Source organism: Phyllostomus hastatus, unplaced genomic scaffold (genome assembly GCF_019186645.2).
Source record: "Phyllostomus hastatus isolate PE091 unplaced genomic scaffold, TTU_PhHast_1.1 phas_scaffold_1066, whole genome shotgun sequence".
Taxonomy (NCBI): Eukaryota; Metazoa; Chordata; class Mammalia; order Chiroptera; family Phyllostomidae; genus Phyllostomus; species Phyllostomus hastatus.
The window spans coordinates 2,244,786-2,258,295 of NW_025334004.1; the positions used below are offsets into that span (position 1 = coordinate 2,244,786).

The following is a 13,510-nucleotide window of genomic DNA, read 5'->3' on the forward strand; positions in this document are numbered from 1 at the left end:
CGCAGGGGACTGGTTAACTATGGTACTTAAAACTGAAAATTACAGAGTGATTTTAAATGATGTTTTAAGGTATATTTGCTGGAAATAAGGAAGCAGGTTATAACTAAAAGTACATGGTCCACTTATGTAAAATTTTACATGTATATATGTGATGGACGCATAAAAAGTTGCCTGGAAAGAAGCTCATTAAAATTTCAACTGGCTGATTGTGGGGTAAGAGGGTGCTCCTTTACATGGTTTTATTTTTTCTGAAATTTTACAAATTGTTTGAATTTATAACAAGCATATATCTATTCCTAAAAAATATTAAAGTTTTTTTTAAGAAACCACATTAAAGCAGACGACATGGCACCTTTTGCCACATTTCCCTCTTTCTCCTTCTTATGTGGATCCTGACTTTGTTCAGAAAGCCACCTCCCCTCGCAGCCAGTGGTCCCATTCCTAGTTCATGATTAGTCTGACATGATCACAGCCATGCCCTGCGCCTCACTGAAGATTGGTCAGAACTCTAGACTAAGCCAGTCTGGAATATACCATTCCCCAGCACCTGTTTTGGTCCAGGGATGGGCATGTGACATAAACTGTCTCCAATCAGATAGGAGAGAATTTTTCCATCTGGCAAACACACTGGAAGTGAATTCAATGCATGGAGGGGAGCAGAGAAAAACAGGGTTCTATTGAGGAAGGGGTATGATTTTATGGTAATTTTTTCCTATTATAAAGTAATCTATGCTCATTGTAAAAGAGAAACAAAATGTATACATAGAAAAATAATAAAAAAATAACTAGAATAAAACCTACTTATAATAGTACCAAAAAGAGAAAACCATAGTCAATAATTCAATGTGTTTTACTTTGTCTTTTTACCATGATACATTGATTTTCAAAATTGCAACATAATGCATATTCAATATTAAATACTGATTTTTTTAGTCAACATTATGTGTTATGAGCTTTTCCCCACATTAAGTATTTCAACAGAAGACATTAAGATTAGTTGATGTATACTCTATTGCATATAAGTACAACTTTTGGACCATTTCTTCTGTGAATTTTGGAATTCAATAGGTAATCATCAAAACTTGTGAATTAATAGTGTGTGAAAATTTTACAATAAAGGGTAATGAAGGAACACTTACTATATAAAAGTAGTAATATATACTAGAAGAGTATAATTGCTAAACCTGTATTGCTCATGGGGTTGATTGGAATAGAATAAATAGCCCAGAAATAGCGTTTAATAAAAGTAGTATCACAGGTGAAATGTTCTTTAAATACAAAGAGTAAGAACCCAGAAACAAGTATCTATTCATTTAGATGAAAAATCTGAGTGGGCTTCAGGGAGGGGGAAGCTGTTAAATAAATGATGGCACAGCCTTGTTTAGCTTTAAAACTTACCACACAGACCTACAGAGAGTCATAAAACAAAGATGAAGTTAAATTGAGTGGAAAACTCAAATCCTGGACCAATAAAAAATCAATAAATGAGTTATAAAATGTTGTTTATGGCTACGTACACAAATACATAGGAAGATAGTACGTAGGCAACTTCTTGGAAAGGGGAGAGGGGGAAGAGGAGGGAGGTGAATAGGGACTTTCACTTTTTAACCACTCTATGCTCTATGTTGTCTGAGTTTTTACAGCACGATTTTGTAATTTTCAAAGAAAAGAGGCCGATCTTATATTTTTTTTAAAAATCTACAGACTTCATAATCAGTGAGAAATGTGTCAGGCAGGGAGTTTTGGGTACTAGCCTGTGACTGCAGAAATACCAAGGCAAAACATTGCAGACTGTCCAAATTTGGGGAAGGATATTTGATCTCTGACATTTACTAAATTGTCTCACCATTCAAAAAACTTCATAATCATATGGAAAATTATAACTTTAGCCAACTGAAATTTAGTGGGTGCTTTTGAGAAGAGCAGATAATAGAGATTAAGTATTCTTGAGAAAAACATATTTGTAAATTAATGATGACTATTTAAACATAAAATATAGATGAGATACAAAAACAGATTCCTGTCATAATTACCTACCCCACCGATGGGACAAGTGCTGTTGATGTTTTCACAGGACTCTCCCGTGTTGACACAGTGGGGGCCGAGAATATTGGGGGACACATCTCCTAGATTTGATGAAGCAAAAGCTGCTACAAACGGTCCCTGCCAAAAGAACAGCCAGTTGCCTTTTATTCTTTATTCCCATGACTTCAATTAAAAATGCAAACATTCAATCTGCTTTGGTGAACTATTCAAAATCATTTGCACAAAATAAAAAGAAGAGTGTACAATATTCTGAGAAAATGTCTTACTCCTGAAAAGGCTCACATTACCGTGAGTGTACATATTACTACTCATGACATTCCAATTACCAATAGAGCTGTTTCAAGCAGGACAGTTTCAAATTTGTGCCTCAAACAGAAACATTCTGATGAGGAACACAGGTACAGCAACAAATTACAAAATGCTGAAACGACAGTCTTGTCTCTGGTGGTGTACATAGAGCTCCAAGGAGCATTTGCCCTATAAAAATAAATACCCTATTGGCTTCAAAAGAGAAGAGTGAATCCAGATTTTCCTGCCATAAAACTAAACCTAAATATACATCCACCATCCAGGCTGGAGCTTCTGCCTCTTTTCTCTATCTCTTCAACCTGAAGTGACAATACATAACCTTTTAGAATGATGCAAGGCATTAACCTCAACCCACTGGTCTACCATTCCAGTTTTTCTTTGAAGAGGTAGGGGTCAAATTATTCCAAGTGACAATTTTTCCTTAAATTTTATTGAATTTATTGGGGTAACGCCGGTTAATAAAATTATATAGGTTTCAAGTGTATAATTCTATAATACAGCACCTGTATACAGTGTGTGTACCATGCAAAGTCCATTCTCCTTCCGTCATCATTTACCACGCCCTTTACCCTCCCCTATCTGCCCCCACCCCTCTTTCCCTCTGGTAACCCTACTGTTGTTGGTGTCTATGAGTTTTGTTTTGTTTTGTTTTTTTTTTGCTTAATCCCTTTACCTTTTTCTCCCAGACCTTTAACCCTCTCCCCTCTGACAGCTGTCACTCTGTTCTCTGTACCTATGAGTCCACTTCTATTTTGTTTGTTTATACCATTCCTTCATTAATGTCATAAATTTCCTTCAAAAAAGAGATAAGCAAGTATCAGAAATTATGATGCTAAAAAGAGTATTTATTTCAAAATACCTAGAACCCAGCCAGTGATCATAAATGAGAACCTCTTTTCTTTTTCCTAAAACACAGGCTAAAATAAAAAATATATATAAGTTTCGTCAAGAAAGGAGCTACAAGATCAGAGCAGGTGCTCTCAGGGTCAATATCTTTATAAGAGAGCATTATTCTAGTCGAGGGCCTGGAGCTCTCACCCTACCATATATTCTTCTGCATTCAGGGCTTAGATGCTAGTGTCAAGTGTAGCAGGGTCCTTCCTCTCATTTCTCTCTCTGTGGTCTCTACAGAGACTTGAGCAGCTTCCTGGTATGCAGGGCTGGATTCCTGGTTCCTATATCTGGTCCTGTCACTCACTGTGTTTCAAAGTTACAAACAAGTCTGATGGATGAGAGTTGTCTCTGATTTAGACCTTATTACAGGAAAGTAGAACAAAGCTCCTGAAAGAAATTCACTATTATGAGGAAAGCCTGGACCATGAAAAGGATGTGTCACCTGTCCTCATTCAGGTTCTTACACCATTAAGATGTTTAATACTTTTGTAACTCTGAAAACAAAAGTAAGCATCAATACATTTATCATATTTCCAAATCTGATTAAAAAACTACTATATATATATTGCAAAAATCTGGAACTTGCCCTTTTTTATCCAACTAATTATGAAGCCATCAATATAAGTAGCTTCTGACACCAAGTTTATTTGTCATTTTGAACTTTCTTTCCCTATTAGGGAAGATGGAAAATTCTTTTTATTCAAGCATATCAGTATGTAATGTCCATAAGACACTTCACTCTGAAAATCTGAATCAGCTATTTTGAAGTGCATGAATGATGATACTCAATGGATTAAGATAAAGTTTTCATTAACATAAATTCTCACCTGTCCAGGTAGGTATCCTGTGTTCTTATCTTGCTCGAAAAGGTAAGATGCATAGCCCATGTTGTCGCTGTTCACAAGGTGGTTGGTGTTGTTCATGCTGACTGGGTGGATGGCAAACCAGCTGTAACAGAGCCAGAAGCCCCAAGTTAATGAAGAGAGTAAGATGACTGGGGCCGAAATGATGACTGGGAACTCACATTTTCCCCAGAAGAAGAAAAAAAAAACATTTAATGACAGGCATTCCACATGTAAGTTCTTTCATTGTTAATGAGCTCAAATTACTTATAGTATAGTCAAGAAGTCAGATGATTTACTTAAAGATATGCAACTATTTTTATAAATATTTCATCATCATCATCTTCATCATCAGCTTTTAACAAGGCCAAGGCTTGGCAGTTATCAGATGGAACTAAAGATTGTGTAGACATTGACTTTGTCCTTCAAGACAGGCACTCATATAATAATTATTCCAATCAATACAATCTGTTTCAACTAGACATTTACTGGGAGTCTGCTGTGTGCCAAACACTGAATAAACTGATGTTTACTTTCAGAATCTTAAAGAGACAAAGATGTAAACAAATGGTGTTAATACAGTGTGACAAAGGTTATACGAAGAGTTTGGGGGGCATGGATGACTAGCAATTAATTCTTAAGGGCACTCCAGGGAGAAAGAACAGCAGAGTCACTGCATGGAGGTGTGAAAGAGGATGCTATGCATAATTCAGCATAGCCTAATGCTTACTAATACCTTAAGTGCAGAGCGACACAGTTTACACATTAATGTCACATCTGTTACTTTATCTGAACTTCACAACGACCTGAGAGATGGGCTGCTAATACCTCCACTCTGCAAGTTGTCTCAGAGAAGCAAAACAGTGGCCCACTTGTCACAGAGGATCAAGTTTGGGTCTTGTGACACCCTGTCCAGTGGCCTTTGTAGGATCAAACCTCCACACAGGTGAAAAAGATATTGCTATGATGAAATGCTATACAGTAGATTAATTGGAATGATCAAGAAAAGAGACATGTCAAATCATAAAGTTTTAAGCTAACGAACAAGTCTTTTTTTAATCTTATTAATTCTTAGCTGAAAATTTTTTAACATTTCAGCTTACATTCTCACCTAAGTGATACAGTACAGAAAACTGAACTTTCACCTAATGACTGGGCGTGTTTTTGGACTTCGAGAGCATCACTCAGGATTCAGTTCTCATCGCCCAACAGATGAATGTGTAGGTCAGAGGTGGCCAGCACAAGGCCCATCGGGACTGGGTCGGCAACACAAATGCCAGGAGCTGGTTCGTGTAGTAGGGACCGGAGAGGGCTGTGGGGATCTGGAGGCACTCACACCAGCTAACGGCTGCAGTCTCCACTGCACTGCCACCGAGTGCTGCCTTATGGGGGTGTACAGCAGGGCTGCCAGATCTTCCCATTTTTTCAAAAGAAACTACAAACCTATGTTTTTGTGGAATGTTGTCTATTTAAAAATTCTTACAGAAATAGATGGTATGGAAACAAAGGAGGGGAACTGTTACACATCAAAAGACTTACAACATGTAGCCAACAAACAGAGTTTGTGAACTGTGCTTGAATTCCGATTCAAACAAAATAACTGTAAAAGAGTTTATTGATGCAATCTGGGAAAACAATACAGGTTGGGTTTTAAGAAATCAATTTTTTATCTGCTGGTTGTAATAATGGATTATAGTTTATTTTTATATTTATGAGTGAAATGATACAATCTCTGTCATTTGTTTTTAAATACTTTAGTAAAACACAATGAAACAGAATGTTAGAATATTGCTAAATATTGAAGCTGAATAATAGTTATGTGGAAGTTTACTATACTAATCACTGTAAATAGGTATAGATTTGAAAATTTTCATAACAGTTTTTTATTTCATCTTCACGTCTACTTCAATTTTTTTTTAAACAGTGTAAGGCCAAATCACCAGCCTATAGGCTGAATTCAGTCTCCAAAGTGTGTATTTGCCACTATGCAAAGACATAGAAATTTAGGTCAAAAGTAGGTCTGAGATCATCCCCTAGAACTTACTTACAAAGTTTCTAAATTTTCAAAAACCTTTCTATTAGTTTATGTTTTGTGGTTTGTCTCTTTCCCCTAAAACTTAAGTTCCAGGAGAAGTTCTACTGACGTAGTGCTTTTCATTTACTTGGAGTCCGCTTTTTTGTAGTTTTACTCTCTTTAAAAATGGGGTGGTAGCCAGGACAACTCCATGGCTCCCCAACCAAAATATTTCCATCTAATACAATTGTACTGAGGCCAGCCAGACTGAGCCAAACCGCAGCCTCTCAAGTGCAATCAAAGTAAAACTGTACAACTCTATCAAAGCTGACTGTCATTTAGCACTCATGAGATGAAGGGGTTTCCAAACAGGATGTTGTTTTATTCTCACAAGAACCCATTGAGTCAGATACTATCATATCCTCATCTGACAGCTAAGAAAAAGAGGTCTCAGAGTGATGATGTAACCAGACCAAGGCTCCCGGGGTGTGAGTCAAGAAGCAGGACTATGAACCCAGGTTTGCCAGACCATAAAGCCCATGTTCTTATCTGTTATAGGATACTGGCTCCGTCCCTCTGTTCATTCACTTTCTCATTCAATACGCATTCTGTTATCTTTGACTCTGTGTCAGCTGCTGGGGACATAGAGATGAATGAGCATCATCTTGCCCTTAAGAAATGTTTCACAGAGGATGTGATATTTGAACTGGATCTTAAAAGATGAATAGGAACCTGGCAAGGGGACCACTGGGGAAAAGTCATTCATTGCAAAGGTGTGACGATGGTACAAGGCACAGTGTGTCCAGATAGTGAATAGTCACGGTGGCCAAAGCAGAATGCATAAGGACTAAGAGATGGAGCTTGTGCCATTCAATCGACATGACCTTATTAGCAAGTGTGTGGTTGGCATTGTGTTAAACCCCAAGAAACATAGAGAGGAGTCAACTGTGTTCTATACAACCAAGAAACCACAATCTATGAAGAAACCACAATCTATGAAGAAAGCAAATGCTAAGAACATTGGTATACTAATTAGACCACAAAATTGAATTCTTATTTATTTCACTGAGTTATTTTCACTTATTTTAGGCCTTAAAAATTAAACTTTTTCTCTACAAAAAGTGAAAAAACAAGTATTTAAAAAGTACTTAAATTTCAGAATAAGAAGCTGCTGTATTTTTCTTCCTCTGCCCTTTGAAATTTATGCTATTAAAATATCAGGCTTGTCACAGCAACAAAAGGACTACAGTAATAGGTGTATATGTATGAAGATATAAAGAAAGGTGGTCATTTTAATTTAAGAAGGCTGCACTCACAACTTGTTTTATCTGGTCAGAAATGTATTCATCAAAGCCAAGTTCAAAAGAGAGGAAGAAAGGTTTAGGTAGTTTCATAAGAAATTAGAATACAGACATAGAAGAATGAATATGTCCTTGTCAGTGAACATTTTAAAATGATGATTATGTCACAGCTGGGATGCACAAGAGGAAGCAGGCTCAGCTTCAGTCAGCCTGATGTAATCAAGGTACCGAGGAAACACAAGAGTTGAAATTTTATCCTAGTTTGTAGCAAAGTTAGTTAAAACTTCTGGTTCTCTGTTTCCTGAGACTGAAAAACAATACCTTTCAACTATACTTTGTGAAACAACAAACAGCAAGTTAATATAAAATATTATAGTCATTTTCTACTCCTATGTAATTGAGGCATTTGGAGCAAAAGATTTCTAGGGCCTCTTTTAATTCAGACATTGTGTGCTTCCTGCTCTGAAACATTAAAAAAAAAGTCAAATGCAAAATCAAGCTTCTTAAATATTCTAAAATAGTAGCAAATCCACCCTACGTTCCATTCTCTCAGACCTGAGCCACCATGTCCCACTGCAGAAAGGTGGCTGACAGCAGGTAAGTGGAAGCTGAAATCCAGCCCCTGCTCAGCTCACTGACCTAGGCACCTTGGTCGTCCAAGGAAAGGGAGTGCCTGTGTGTGATTTACACCAAGGTCCTCTGTGCTAGCTGTCACCCTCTCCAACCTAAATGTCCACTAATAGGGAAGGAGAATAATGTAGATCTAGTCAAACGTAGTGCTGTTTATCAAGATGTATGATAACATGGGAGTTCTTTGGATAAATACATGTCTATCAGGACCTCAACATGTGATCTTATTTGCAAATACAGTTTCTAGAAATGTAATTAAGGTAAAGAGCAAGTGAGATCACATTGGCCTAGGTTGAGCCCTAAATCCAAGGTCTGGTTACCTAATAAGAAGAGAAAAGGAACAGAAAGACATGCAGAGACTTGGAGAAGTAGCTGATGTAAAGATGAAGGCAGAGACTGATTGACATGATGTGTCTACAAGCCAAGGATTGCTAGAAACTGCCAGAAAGAGGCATGTGACAGGCTTTCCCTCAGAGTATCCAGAAGAACCAACCCTGCCAACACCTGCATTTTGAACTTCTGGCCTCTTGACCTGTCAGAGTATTTATTTCTGTTGTTTTGAGCCAGCCAGTCTGTAGTAATTTGTTCTGTCAGCCCTAAGAAATGAGTGCAGAGGTCATACATTTTAGTGGCTAAGAGTATAGCTCTGGAGTCAGACACAAGTTGCTTAATTTGTTTGAACCTCAGTGTTTCAACCTATGTTATAAAGATAATAGTAGTATCTACATCATGGCATTTGACAATTAAAGAAACATATACATCTAAATTGCTAAAGTCTAAAGACTGGTCTACACTAAAGGTGGAATAAGTCATCGTTACGATGATGTTGATGATGCTGATACTGATACTTCCGCAAATGATGATGATGATAATGATGATGATGGAAAAAGAGATACAAAGCTCTAAATGTGTGCGCATATATATCTCTTAAGACTAATACAACATTTAATGGTTAATAAACCCACATATATGGTATGTGAGTTTGTGTGTATTCAACATATGTATATTCAACTTACATGATATAGGCATGAAATAATTACATGAGAAAACCCTGTCCTCTGGGGGCAGAGACTTGAAGGCTTACAAAATGCCCATGTGCCAAATCCTAGCCACTAGATGGGGAAAAGGATTGGGGGCCTGGGTGGAAAAGATGAAGGGATCAAGAAATTCAAATTGGTAGTTACAGCATGGTTACAGAAACGTAGATTACAGCACCGGGAATAATATCATGATAACTCCAAGTAGGGACGGTTGGGTACTTGGAACACTGGGTGGGTTGGGGGGGGGGGGGTGGAGTAGGAACCTATCTGTAAAACACATACCTACTAACCACTATGCTGTACATAAATTAATACAGAATAATACTGAATATAAACTGCAATTGAAAAATAAAAGTGAAAAATAAAAAAATAATTTGAAAATTATCCATGGTTCCTCTGTTTCCCAGTCCTACCAGCAGGGCAGAGTATGGAGGTAGCTCTGGGGAACAACGTGTATACAAAAGGACCACCCAGTTTTCATCAGACTTTGTGTGAATGGGAAATAAGTCTTCACTGTGTTAAGCCATGAGAATTTCACATTGTACATGGTGACACTTGCAATTAAGTACCCTGATTAACACACCTCTTTTTTACCTCCCTCACAGTCAGTCCTCACCTGCCCTGCTACAAACTGTTTAGGGGAGAGGAAAGGGCATTTGGGGGGGAGGAAAGGGCATTTGGGGGGGAGGAAAGGGTGTTTGGGAGGGAAGAAAGGGTGTTTGGTCCTATCACACTGGAAAGGTTATTGGGCCCAGAATTTTACCCATCGGGTGACCTGAATTTTAAATAAGCAGAAGCAATGAATACGCATCAGCTCTCTCAGATTAAAGAAAGACAATAAGGGGTTAGCCAGAGAAGCCCTTCCAAAGGTCCAGGAAAACTTAATGGCCAGAATCCTGGAGAATCTTTCTACCATCACTGCTCCAGAGCATAAACTAATATAGGTACACTCTCAACTATTTCTTATCTTCAAAAATCCTGGATGAAAAATCCCTACTTGATAAAGTTATTAGAAAGGTGTCTGGTTTGAGTGAATCCCATTAAGTTATTATAGTCAAAATTCTTGTATCCTAAATGATAGGATTAAGCTATCAACAGAAGTAAAAGAAGAAATGGTCAATAAGAGTATTTTTTAATTTAGCTTAACTAGAAACTGAAGAAAGGAGAACAATAGCAATTTGGCTTTTTGGGTCTCTTTCTTAGCAACAGTTGAAAAGTGTGATAACACCAAGACTGGCAGGAGCACGGGACACAACACTGCTCATGTTCAGGCAGCAGGAATGTAAGCCCACAAACCTTTTCAAAGGGCCGTGCGGCAGTTTATGAGAAAAGCCTTAATAATAAGCATTCCTCTTTGGCTCAGCAATCCCATTTCTAAGGACTTAGTTTAAGGAAACCATTGGCAGATACATACCTATTCAAGAATGCTTATTATGGTGTATTTTATAATGGAAAAAAACTATAAATATCAAATGATTGCTGGTTAGCTAAACTCATTATCATGCATATAATGAAATACAGCCATTTTTAAATGGTGATTTAAAAAACACTAAGCAGCATTGAAAAATATTCATAAGGCATCTCTAAATGAAAAAATGTTTCCAAACTGCATATACAATAAAGCATCACTTTTTAAAATTAAAAGATGTGAATATGATTAGGAAAAGGTCTAAAAGGCTATGTAACAAAATGTTAATAGACATCATCAAGTTCCAGGATTACCACATCATTTAAAAAAAAAAAACACCGCTTGATGCACCAGAAGAGAACTATTACTATAATGTAACTACGGACTCCGGGTGATGACGACATGTCATTGCAGGTTCATCACGTACAGCAAATGCACTGCTCTGGTTTGAGCTGCTCACAGTGCTGACAGTCAGGGATGGTGTGCATGTTGGGAGTCAAGGGGTATGTGGGACACCTGTGTACTTTCTGTGACCCTCAAACTGCTGTAAGAAATAAAATCTAAAAAAAAAAAAAGATTCCAGTCCTGGCTCAGTGTCACTTCTTCTGTCTTCGATTCAACAAAGCAGTCCCAGGGCCAGGCAAGTTTCAAGGGCCAAAGAAATCATCTTTACCCCTCGACGAGTCATGTCACAGTCACTTTGTATAGAAAATATGAGACGAGAGTTCTTGTGGCCAGCTTTGGAAACTATAATCTGCCGTTTAAAGATTTTTTTAAAAATCCCTGTAAACCCTAAAATGGTAAGCGGTGTGGGGAAAGAAGCATTGGAAGAGTGAGACAAAAGCACAAAGTAAAAGGCAATAGAAAAAAAATCTAGATGTATAATAATCATTATATCTGACTCAACTCACTCATTAAAAGATCATCAGAGTGAAAACAGACTCTTATAACTATAAGAGTATACTTATATACTCTTGTATAGTTGTATATAACTATACAACATTCATAAGAGGTACCTTAAAAATGTAAGAACAAAGAAAAGTTGAATAGAAAAACATATATGGCAAATTCTGACCTGCACAGAAATGAGTTAGTTATTTTGACATGAAAGTACATAGGCTTTGAGACAAAAAAAATTATTAGACATAGTCACTACCAAAAAAAAAAGCACTTGATAGTCTCAGTATATGGAGATAATATTGGTAATATTTTTTCACAGTATTTTTAAGTTTCTAGTGTCAAAAACCAAGCCAGCATGCACATTTATAGAATGACCTGAGTCGTGTGTATTTATTATATGCCCCATATAGAGAAATGGGTAGAAGAAAATGTACCTGAATATTAACTCTGGTTGACTTGATGAAGTATAACTGAGTTAATTTTTCTTTTTTTCTACTTTCCTATATTTTTCTAGTTTTCTCTAGTGAGTACTTATTATTTTTATACTGGGGGAAAATTTGGAAAAAATAACAACCTTCTAAATCTCTTTGGATTAAGAACTCTCCAGATACCCCACAATCAAGGAAGTCCAATGTCTTCTGCCAGTCATGATAACTGAGTTTTATGGCTTTAGTTTCTACAAGTGCGACAAATTAAATTAACAAGCATGACTCACCTATGTTATCAATGAGCCCTTACTAAGCATCTTCACTTTGTGGGACGATAGATCAGATGCAGGATGAAAGCTCACTGTACAACCCAGGCCCGTGCTCCCCTGGGGAGAACACAGAGAGCTGATAGGAAAGGTGGAGCAGGAAGATAGCAACGAACTTCACAGCAACAAACAAGGGGCAGAACAGGAAAGAGAAATTCAGGGACGGATAGGAATAGAGACCATGGCTTCACAAATCACTTAATGCTAAGGCAGAAGGTATAAAGACAAGGTGAACTGGAGAAAAGAGGAGAGGTTAAGAATAGCCAGCGAAAGGCAGTCACTGAGATTTCCCCATTGCTTATCTGAGTGGGGTTAAGTAGAATGATGACAGTAGGATAGAGAGCCACAAGGAACAGACAGTGTGACATTATAACTCAAGAAGTCACAGTCTGGGATGGTAGAGATTTACACACACATGTGCACACCACATGTAAGTTCCATAAACCAATGTCATTCAAATAAATTAGTGTAACTTCATAAATTGAATTTTTCTAAGTGTACACAAATTATTCAAGTAGCTTAAACAAATCACTTGTCCCTCTTGTTTTTTTTTTTTAATTTGCCTTTAAAGGGCCACCTTCCATGAGCCTTTCTGTAAGAATGAAAGGATTTTCAGTATATAAAACAGAAGGTGATGGAGCAATTATTCAAACACCTGCTCATACCTTTCTTACAGCTCTGACACACAGAAGCCGTGTCATACCAACTGCCAGCAGGCTGACAGAGTACCAAAAAAAGAAAGAAAACGGAAGAGGCCATGCCTCTCCTACAAACTCAAGGAAGAAAACTTTGCAGAAGCAAAGGAACAAATGAAGGAAAGAGAAGTCAGACAAAGCCTGACCTGTTGCACAGTGCTTGAGGGAGTGAGCCGCTGCCACAGCCGCCTGCACCATGGGGGTGGCTGCTTGAGCAGTGGCGCTCCACCAATCTGAGCTGCCATTCAGATTACCTGCCCTTATGACTTCCCCTTTGACGCAGACATCTGAAACCTCTTTGTTTTCTCATCATAGTCTCTTCATATACATGTCGTTTTACTACATCAGCGTCTCTTAAGTCTCTTCCACTGGATGACAAACTCATTCTATAAGGTGCCTTCGAGAGTCTTTCAAAGGGGATTTTGTAAATGCATAAGGAAGTACCAGGAAAAAGGATAGGATTTCCATTAGATCAATTGGAGCAAATAGTGGCCTCACATTTGTAGAAGACTTAATGGTCTATGAGATAGTTTTGTGCACATATTCTGTTTCATTCCTCAAGGTGTTAACGCTCTTCCTAACCCTTAAAGAGTCCTCCACTCCCAACCCCTGCTGAAAACACTTCAATGATTTTCTGTTCCCCTTGAATACAAAGACCAAAATCTTTATCACAGTAT

General features: G+C 37.7%; 1 protein-coding gene across 1 annotated transcript in view; it reads right to left on the bottom strand.

Moving 5' to 3' along the window:
* ASAH2 (N-acylsphingosine amidohydrolase 2) overlaps window positions 1-13,510 on the bottom strand; it is a 70,225-nt gene that overhangs the window by 35,844 nt on the left and 20,871 nt on the right. Inside the window, exons 8-9 of the mRNA XM_045854286.1 lie at window positions 4,077-4,197; window positions 2,038-2,163 (exon numbers count right to left, since the gene is read on the bottom strand). Coding sequence (XP_045710242.1) covers window positions 2,038-2,163; window positions 4,077-4,197 — 247 coding nt within the window. The remainder of the gene's footprint in view (window positions 1-2,037; window positions 2,164-4,076; window positions 4,198-13,510) is intronic.